Genomic DNA, 10,484 nt, shown 5'->3' on the forward strand with positions numbered 1-10,484 from the left:
ACTCACATGCAGGATAAACAGGATTGAACTGAGCAGTGATTGGGGGAGTTGGTTCATCATTCATGTTGAAATCACTTCAACGCTGATAGACACGGACACAAGAAGGGGCATAGAACATAAGAACCACTTTGTATGTCCTGTGCTTCCTTTTGTTTTGAACCCAGGTGTATCAGTGCCAAAACTATTCCATACGATTTTCTTGTTGCCAATGAATGCGCGACAAAACATGAGAACAATAAAGCAACATACCTTTCTTACAGAGCTTGAATCACTGTGGTCTGATGTTGAATAAGCACTGGATACGAGGGCACATATAAAGACTGTAAAAAACAGCAAGGAATATAAAAAAGAAAAGGTAAAGACACCATGTGTCAATATAATTTGAAATTTCTCCAAAACACACGCGTACCTGAGAATGTGAATGCAGACGGTTCACTCTTATCAAGATGTTGACAAGCAGCAAACAGGCTTCTGCTCAGGTCTGCAATAACTTGAGGGTTCTGGACATTACTGCAACAAAGTTGGCAACAGCTAGACACAAGCATCTGAAGCTGAGAAGGCCTTGTTATGCTTGGCTGCATAACAAAGCTGTCTTGTGGTGAAGTAGACCCTGTATCATACTTCTTTTTCTGAAGCTGTGCCCACACAATTGGGAGGATTGGTTAAAATCTAATGGTCGCCCAGATAAAACCGAAGAGAGCCGTGTCATCAAAGATCAATAGGTTCGTGACTGTCTTGAAATGCAGTCATGGCACTGTATGCACGACATAAATCTGCATTATTGGTGCAGTATGAAGATGTTAGACAAAACAATATACAGACAGTTAAGCTGGGGAAACAGACAGCACGTTCCTGAACTACTCACAGTGCAATGTAATCTTCAATGCACATGACACCATCAGCATGTAGACGACAGAGCAGTTCCAAAGGGCAGACAGACTGAAAGAGAAGTAATATTTGCCTTTAAAAAACTTTTAGATTCACTGCACTAGTCGAATTAAACATGTACAGTAAATAAAATAGTCGTACACAACTTGCAAGCACTTTGGCAAAGTTGACTGGAATTCCTTTTGATGCATAAACAGCATTGATGTGTGCAATCAGAGTCAGCGTTGTCTTCTGCAAAGGAATGGCAGTACTGTAAGCTGAAAGCAGCAACATCATAGCCAAGGACAGTTAAAAGCACAACAGACATGACCACTAGAATCCCCTCTTAGTGAAGTCATCACAATATTTACGAGTGACAAGTGCAACATTCTACTGCAATTGAGGTTACTCCAGGAATGCAACCCAATTTTCTATTGCACTGCAACTAGCTAACCAGCAAACTAGTTTATCATTTCAGGCCAGAAGTACTAGTCAAACTATCTGTAATGCCCTACCAGCAATTTTTATTCCTTATTGCCAAAGTAAAATTTCACCAAAGTGCATTCAAAATTTTTACACTTACTTCCCATACAGTGCAAAAAGGCATTGGAAACTAATGTTGCAAGTGAGAGCCACTGAGTGAGTCAATTCAATCCAATGAAGAAAGTTACTGAAAGTGGTCCTGAAAGTGGTCCTCATGCTTGCTGAAAACCCACATACTGCGGAAAGCAAACGCTGCTATGAACAGCCCAGCCAAATCTTAGTCATGCGTGGCAAGAGAGTGTACCAAGCGGAGCGTGGAGTTGCCACTTCCTAAAGCCCCCTTTCTTCATACAGAGGACCGCCCTCACTCTCTTCGGAGGGGCAGTGCCAGCTCTATTTCATCTTAGAGCAGATCGTTGTTCTTGGCCAATAGCTGGCATAAATCAAGAGCAGCGTTTGGATCAGACGTGCTTCTTGCCGCAAGAGGCCATCGCGTGTCAGCACTGCGCTCTATAGCGTGCTAAGAGTATACAGTAGCAGCCCTGGTGTACAGAGGAATCACACGAGAAGTGAGCAAATGCATTTTGTGACACGCTATCAAGTTCATGACACGTGCTGATATAGCTCCTGTCTCCTGTGTCATCCCTCCCTGTGTAGCTTCCAGCATGCTCTTTGAGACAAAAGAAGAGAAAACGCACTTAAAGGGGCCCTGCAACACTTTTTTAAGTAATCATATTACGGCTTCATTAAAAGAGCGACTGCTGCAAAAATTTTTCGAATCCAAGTAAGAGCAGAGTTACAGGGATTCGCCACACGCTTTTCAACGGTTTCTCTCTCCTTTCATACCAGCGACCGTGCAGAAAGCTATGCAGGGAGGGTGATGACAAGGGGGCAAGAAGATGCATCCCTTTGTCAGCGTGTGTCCTTGAGCACTTTCTTTTTATTTTTTTCTTCAAATGTGCGGCTTACTTTCAGTGTGATCACAAGCGTGCGAACGGGCATCCCGCGGTGGCCACGATAACTATGCAGCTCACGATGCTCAGATCAGCCAACAGCCGTGGACTTTGGGTATATGGCGCAGTAATTTTGGCATATGGCATCATTTGTAGAAAGAAGAGGGAGAGGTTTCTGGCTGAATTTGAGAAATAATTGTAAATTCCAGGCTGCGTGCTGCACTATAATATTTGGCTCATATGTTTTTAAGAGCCTTGACTACCGATTGGCAGCGTTTTCTGACCATGCTGAAAAAGTGTTGCAGGGCCCCTTTAAAGCGTGTGACAACTCCCTGTAACTCCGCTTGTACAAGACAGACTCAAAAAAATTTTGCTGCAATAAATTCATGAGCCAATAAACTTCGATACTAAGCTCATTCAATGATTACATGAAAAGGTGGTTCAGGAGGTTTAGGACGCCTTTAACGTGTTACATGCTGGTGCTCGTAAACATCACAATGCATCTCTTAGGAAAATTTTCCAAGTCGCACCAGCTAGGAAGATACCTCTTGACAATGGCACTAGTAGGTTTGTCTAAATTAGCCATACTGAAATTCTCCTTTTCCCACACATGCGTACAAAGCATAAATTTCACCTAAACTAGTTTTCACATAGCTTTTCTTTAGTGACTAGTCTCACTTCCCACTGCTTTATCTATAGTATGAGATGAGAAAAACTGACAACCAAGAGCCAAAATACTAAAAATTAATCTACAATATGATTATGAGGAATGATCTAGAGGGGGACTCCAGAGTAATTTTGATTATTTCAGGCGTTAACATGCGCCTAAATCTAAGTAAGTGCATGTTTTTGCATTTTGGCATTCAAATGTGGCTGCCACACCTGGGAATCAAGCCCACGACCTTGTGCTGAGCGGTACAATTTCATAGCTGTTAGGCCACTGAAGTGGTTAAACCAAGACCTGACACAAAATATAATGCAATTATGAGAAACATGATAACATTACATCATGAGCCAAAATAACAATGACTAAGAAATTCAACAAACATTGCAAGTCATACTTGATATCACATCCTTTCATCCCATTTCACCTACTTATGCTGTTCTGCCTTTCCTCATTCGGCAGTGAATTCTAAAAACTAATTTATGTATACGTATTTGCACTATGAAACCATAACAATGTCGTCACAAGCATTTCAAAAATACAAAGAACATGCTTCAGAAGATATTTAACTTCCTTTTATTGTAGGATGCAGCATTTCTGTTTTATGTTATACAATAAAGGGGAAAGTTGGTGCCACAGAAAAATATACCAATATTCTCTCTACATACAGGTATACCTATTCTCCATACACTCTGAGCAAAGGACGCTCTTTACTACTTTGCAAGCAACTTGTGAAGATATGCGAAACTGCTATAACCTACCATGTCAAGGTACAGAAGCAGTTTTAAATGCCGTATTTGAATGTACAGCTGGCACCAATATGTTTATGGACCCCAGCATCTGAGAGAAGGCTGAATAGAGTCAAATTCCTTTACAACAAAGTGCTCGGAACCTATAAGATACTTCATTTACAACGCCACTTCGAAGTAAAGGTTGCTCATTGCAACACTTACAATATAACCAGGCTGTAAGGATTCCTTCAAGACACAAATAATTTTGTAGTTAAGACATTAGCCTGAACTTCCATAATAGACTGGTATTCATATTTACAGCTTTTATTGGTATAGCAAACAACATATTGTAGTTTCACTTGCTACTACCACAAGCTGCTCTGAATCTAATGCCTTTTTTCGTTGTTGTTTGCTGCAAATACCACTCCGTAAATCCTTGACACCGACTAAGCAATATGCAAGAAAAACCTACCCAAGATTGAAAGCAGGCTACCACACTTCAATGAGCAAAAATTTTAGCAAGATCATTAAGTTTTAGTAAAAGTATCACACATACTGGAAAAAAATGAAAGAGGAAGCTGCTCTTGAAATTATCAGTGATGTAAAAGCTCACCCTTCCCTGGCTACTGAGGAGGCAATTCTGACCAAACTCTTCATCTCCAGATTCAGCACAATGCATCACTATTTGTGCATAACCGAGGTTAGAAAAGTTGTCTTCTGTAAGGCTCACATCATCATGTCGATTAGCACAGGAGAGCAAAGCAGCTTGCATGACAAGTAGATCATTTGTACCAACTGTAAGGACAAAAATTTATTAGATTAAGCAGCGCAACTTCAGCACTGAATGAAAACAAAGCCAATTTATATGTAGTGTGAATTTTGCATCATTTTCCAAAAAATATTTTTAAGCACATATTAACAAAATAAAAATACGTTACACGTGTGATTAATTTATGTCTGCCAACAAACAGTCACAAAAAATACATTTTGTGTTGCTTTTAAAAGCAAGAGCACAATGCCGGTAAGTACGCATATCTTGAAATCCAGGGTTCAATTACTTTTTCTTGGTTCATGGATGATAAACAAGCATTGAAATTTCAACAACTTGGTTATAATCAGGAACCTAGTAGGATAACGAACTCCAGGGCAATATAAAAGAAAGGGCTACCGAAGTATGTACTTTATAACGTGAGCCTTCATACAAGTTGTACATATCATACTGTGCTGTGAAACAAATGTTAATCACAAGTTTCACAATGACATCTATGGACTAGGTTTTATGTCAGTGGGCCCTTTAATCACAGTATTCATATTCAAGATTTGAAAGAAAAATTTGGGATCTACTTTTTGAGCCAATTAGCAAGAAATCAGAAGTGGCATTCTGTAAGAGTCTACGAAGTGGACTGTCTATTTCAGCATGCACCAAATGTAGTCTGGCTTGACAGCAATGATTATGACTGGTGCAGGTTTGCAAGCTCTCGAGCTCTATGGAATGTGTGCAATGAAATGGACAGTTCACCTAGCCAACTCTTACGGAGTGCCCCTCCCAGTTTCTCCCAAATGCTGCTCCACACTCTGCATATCCTCTAGTTGGTTCTCATTATCATCATCGACTTATTTTTTTAAGGGCTCGTTAAGTGGTACTATGTAGCAGATGTGGTTGCAAGCAAAGGTCTTGGCACAATTAACAAAACACGTTGCAGGGCTACTTGGTGATACATTCTAATTTAAAATATTGTAGCGCTACATTTGATGAGGACAAGACAGAGAAGTACATGACAGGACGGGCACCGACTCCAACTCTTTTTATTGAAACCACATGCACTGCATTTTATAGCAGAAAGAAGGCAACAAACGCATGCGCAATCATATGGGAACAGTAGATTGGGGTGGGCTTTGTGCAAGACTATCACCTTTTGTTTAGTATTTTATATTCACTGGAACGCAAGGATACAGATGTGGTGCTGACGCACGTGTTGCCTTTCTGAGTGATAAAAAATGCTTCCAACAGTTCGCAAGCTAATCTTTTTATCACTCAGAAAGGCGACATATGCGTCAGCACCACGTCTGTATCCTTGCATTTCAGTGAATGTAAAATACTAAAAAGGCGATAGTCTTGCACAAAGCCTACCCCAATCTACTGTTCCCATATGATTGCGCATGCGTTCGTTGCCTTCTTTTTGCCATAAAATGCAGTGCGTGTGGTTTCAATAAAAACAGTTGGAGTCAGTGCCCATCCTGTCGTGTACTTCTCTGTTTTGTCTTCGTCAAATGTAGCACTACAATATTTTAAGTAAGAAAGTCTTGGCAAAAGATCCCATAAACTTGCACAGTAGGCCATACAGTCAAGTTTATTTACAATTTTCCCAATTAATATATATTAAGTGCTTTCTTATTATGAAACAATATGCATAATGGTGATAACTTTTCATGCAGTCTATGGCAGTGTGTCTCCGATAGAAGGAACATGTTGAAGTGCAAGTTTACGGCAAACGCGAAAGTATGTCTCAGTCACTCAAGAAGGCATCACTCTGCATGCCAGCTGTTTAGTAGACTCCCATGCTGCTGTTAAAGAGATTACACAGACCCAAGTTGCTTTTGCCTGTGTAATCTCAAGTCCTCTCTTGCTGATGTGCTCAAATAACCTTTATCATGGAATGCTACCAACTCACTCGTACCAATACCCTACAAAGATATCTCATACACACTCAGTGCCACCTTGTGCTCAGCAGCAGAAGCCTATAGCTGTTGGACCCTTATGGTGTCTAATAATAATAATTGTTGGGGTCTTACATCCCAAAACCACAATATGATTATGAGAGACACCATAGTGGAGGGCTCCGGAAATTTCGACTACCCGGGGTTCTTTAACGTGCTTGTGGTGTCTATAACAGTAAGACTATTAAAACTATATTGGTTTTCATCTTTGGCGGTATAAGCTACAAGTGTGGAGTGTGAATTAATGAGTTAGGTTTGGATGTAAGCGAGTGAATTTGATGCAGAGATTGCAAAACATACACGTTCATGCACTTTTTTTACTGTATTAAATGCCCAACAAGAGATGCCTTGAACACTGTTGTGCTGAAAACTATAGGCTGTATCCTTATGAATTGTTTCCAAAGTAGTAATGAAGTTTGACAGACACTTCATACTGCAGGGAGTCTTCACTAGTTTTAAGCACATGCTGCAGGGTAGTTTCCAGGGAGGGAGAGGGCATCAGTTTAGTCTGGTGAAATTATCAATAAGGAGGACTCAACATCTCATCATCATCATATGGAGTACTAAACATAATCACAGATAAAAACGGACGTTCTGTAACACTTGGAGCACATGCTGGATGTTTCGCACAGCATTAACTAAATTTTTAGAAAGACAAAACAATTACACAAATAAATATTTTAAAAAAAAGGAAGTACATGAAGGACGTGGAGCAGAAGTGCATACAAGGCAGCATCCTGAGTAATGCCCATGTTCTGTTTTCAGGCTTGGAGAGGAGTTTAGCAAGTGATCATTCACGAAGCCAGTACTGGTTTCCCATGTGATATTACTGTACGTTGAGAGATACATTAACAAAAGATGGATAACTAAGAAAGTGGCAAGGATAGTCCAATCCCTGAGCAGCCCCTAATGTGAGGCCAGATATATGATACTCTATTTACTATAAGAATCCCCTAGCTGAAAATCAAATAACTAAAAAAATACAAAAATGACCACTTCTGACATATTTGTATGCACACAACCTTCTGACTAAATTTCGCAACTGTAGATGTGTACTTAGAGACTAAACAAATTTATATATAAAGCATTGCCTACCTCGCAAACTAAAGGTTCGGTTCAACCTATGTGAAGCACCTAGCTGATTAGCTCATCTCATAAGAGTAAATTTTTACTAATGCCATTGCTCTGCCATATCACGTAACATGGCACAGAAAAAATTTTTTTTATGTACCTGAAGAAACACGTCAAGACAATAGACTGTTTTGCAACATCCTTTGTTACAGCACGTATAACCAACTCATCCAAGCTAAAGTTCTACTGCACTCTTCACTTCAAACAATGAAAGAGTTCTCGCCGTTGTTTGCTTAGAAAAAAGCTTGTCATTACTTCCCTGCAACTTAAGGTAGCTGATGTATATGCGACAGAGGAAGCCCATCACCTTAAAGTGTCTGATCTTACAAGATTAGCTGAAGCTGGTCTCTGAATAGTAGTGACCATGTCCCCTTGCCTGTGTTACTAGTTTTATGTGTTAAATAAAACTTCCCTTTACAAAAAAAATTAAATATATTTATTTATAAATGCACAGCACATGTGTGCACTGAAAGCACTAATGGCTCCCAGATGTCAAAATAAGCACTTGCAGGGCAACACTGACAAGAATAATTAATAAAATATTTGTGGCGCAACTGAGACAAGCAAGGAAACAAGAGAAGACTGGATAGGGCGCCAGTCCTGTCTTCTCTTTTCTTGCTTGTCTCAGTAGCGCCACAAATATTTTAAGCTACGCACCAACTCGGCCAACGTCACACTCTGCTAAAGAATGCCATTGACATGATGTCATTTCAGCGTTGAAACCTCGGCTGAGCGTGCCGACGAAACTTGAAGTTTAAATACCTTAAATATGTGACTTTAGATAACTTCTTTAAGCAGCACCGTGAAGCTTGCTAGAACTTTGTTAACTCAGTGTGACAGTACCTTGAAACTCAGTGTGTCGCATTACCTTAACACCGCGAAAAAAGAAATGTCTCTAGATAATGTCTGACCATTCATCACTAACAACTGGATCGCAAGGTCAAATATTGCAAGCACGTCAAATAAGTGCAGTACTAACTTGTAAGGGTTATAATCGGTCCAACGCGTACGCACAAAATTAACAAAACTCACACACTCAAGTAATGCAGGGATTATGGAATTACCGTAATCGAGGCCCTTGGCGTCGTTTCTTAAGATTACGCGAGTATCATCCAGCTGCAAGGAAAAACAGATGCGACTGCATCATGAGCGGATCACTACTACGCAGCGAACAGTCTCATTACACACAGGAAACATATCAACCTCGTGAACGATGTCACGGAATCCCGCAGTGCTGCTTACTAAGGACTCGAGTTCGTCAACAAAGTCTGGATGCCTTTCCATGTCCATTCTTTCTGGAAAGAAAAGCATAAAAAGGCGCGTAATGAAGTACTAATAAGCCAAATACACGACAGAATTACTGCACGAGTCCGGCACCTTTGGCACGTTAAGGAGGATGCCAAGAAATGTCCTAATAGTACCGGGTGGTACCATACACAGCCCGTAATCGAAATGCAGAACACCGGACAGGTAGAAACTAGAAATACCGCGCGCTTTTGTAATGATGATTCCACAACAAAACTACAATCGAAAGCCGCAAATCTAGTCGTAAGACAGCTACATCCAGCCAGCTGCACCGGCTGTTCCTGTTTCGGTTTTAGAAAGTATGAGTTTAGAAACACTTGTAACATTTTGTTGGTCATCGCTTACGGCACCTACTCTCTCGTATCAGTAATCTGGTAAACCAACGAATGTTTCAGACCTACGAAAAACTGCACAAAATAAACAGAGACAGGGAAGACACATGCACAAGCGCAGGCAATTTTGCGCAGTTTTTCGTAGTAATGGAGTACGAACTCGCCCAGCGCTCAGTCCTTCTAATGAATGTTTCATAGGTCAGACGCAGCTCAAGAGCTTCTAAAACATAACCCCCCCCCCCCACACACACACACACACAAATACCTTCGGTCAAAGTCCCCTGCCTTTCATGAAGTCCCACTTGTGCTTCAGAAATTAAAAAGAAAAAAAAAATGTATCCCTCGCGCGCGCGATTACAGCCTAGATTAGAACCAGTACGCGCTGATTACTGCTGATTACAACCAGTACGCGCCACCGAAGGCGCAACGAAGTAATTGGATTTCACAACTGGCGTTGATCACCCAATGTGTTGTAAAAAAACAGCGCGAAAAACGAGGACAGAAAAGGCGTACAAACAACCACTCGTGTACGAGTGTCTTTTCTGTCCCCGTTTATCGCGCTGCCCCAACCAACTAGCCGACAAGTCCACCCTTCAATTACGGTCTATATATTTTATGGAGTAGGGACCGTATCAGAGAACATTCATCCTGTACTTCAATACCAAAATGCAACTAGTCCCCCCCCCCCCCCCCCCAGGGTACGTTCCAGCCAGGGGCGCACTTCCCATTTATGTACAGTACCTGCGTGTATGCAATTACGTACAGCGATGTGAAAAAATTTGCAGTGGCTTAGCTCGGCTATGCCAGGATATACGTTCAGCTGATTACTCTTAGCTTTCCAGATTGTCTCGGATATTAGCCTTCTTCTGTTCATTCTTCGTACGCTGAACCGCTAATTGCCAGGCAACTACTTCGGGATCCGATGAGATAAGCTTCTCGGCTCTTCTGCGCCGTTGAGCAGCATTTGCGCTCTCCTTCTCCATGGCGATACCCACCTGCAAACGCCAGTCAGATGCGCTATCAAGCGGCTCCAGCGCAGTGTCAGACGGCGACTGCACAGCGAAGGCGAATAGCTGCGCACGCGCCGGCGCCAGTGTCTGCCATTGCTACGTCACTCCTCTCGAATGCGCAGACCAGCAGCGGCAAGTCGCGCGCGGCGGTGGCGGAGAGCGCGTGAGATGGCGGCTCCGGCGAGCCAGCTGTGTGACATCACTGATCCTCGCGCATGCGCAGCACGGCTCATGAGGATCCACGCGAAATCGGCTCCGGTTAGACAAGTGTAGCTAACGCTACAAAATTT

The 10,484-nt window shown here is 41.7% G+C and overlaps 1 protein-coding gene across 1 annotated transcript in view; it reads right to left on the minus strand.

Moving 5' to 3' along the window:
• Positions 1-9,155, minus strand: part of LOC119375503 (Fanconi anemia group A protein) — a 58,191-nt gene extending 49,036 nt beyond the window's left edge. Inside the window, exons 1-8 of the mRNA XM_037645690.2 lie at positions 8,925-9,155; positions 8,751-8,842; positions 8,612-8,663; positions 4,312-4,493; positions 1,030-1,119; positions 866-939; positions 410-510; positions 250-320 (exon numbers count right to left, since the gene is read on the minus strand). Coding sequence (XP_037501618.1) covers positions 250-320; positions 410-510; positions 866-939; positions 1,030-1,119; positions 4,312-4,493; positions 8,612-8,663; positions 8,751-8,837 — 657 coding nt within the window. The 5' untranslated portion in view covers positions 8,838-8,842; positions 8,925-9,155. The remainder of the gene's footprint in view (positions 1-249; positions 321-409; positions 511-865; positions 940-1,029; positions 1,120-4,311; positions 4,494-8,611; positions 8,664-8,750; positions 8,843-8,924) is intronic.
• Between the last annotated feature and the right edge of the window lie 1,329 nt (positions 9,156-10,484).

The sequence above is a fragment of the Rhipicephalus sanguineus genome, chromosome 1 (assembly GCF_013339695.2).
Source record: "Rhipicephalus sanguineus isolate Rsan-2018 chromosome 1, BIME_Rsan_1.4, whole genome shotgun sequence".
NCBI classification, from domain to species: domain Eukaryota; kingdom Metazoa; phylum Arthropoda; class Arachnida; order Ixodida; family Ixodidae; genus Rhipicephalus; species Rhipicephalus sanguineus.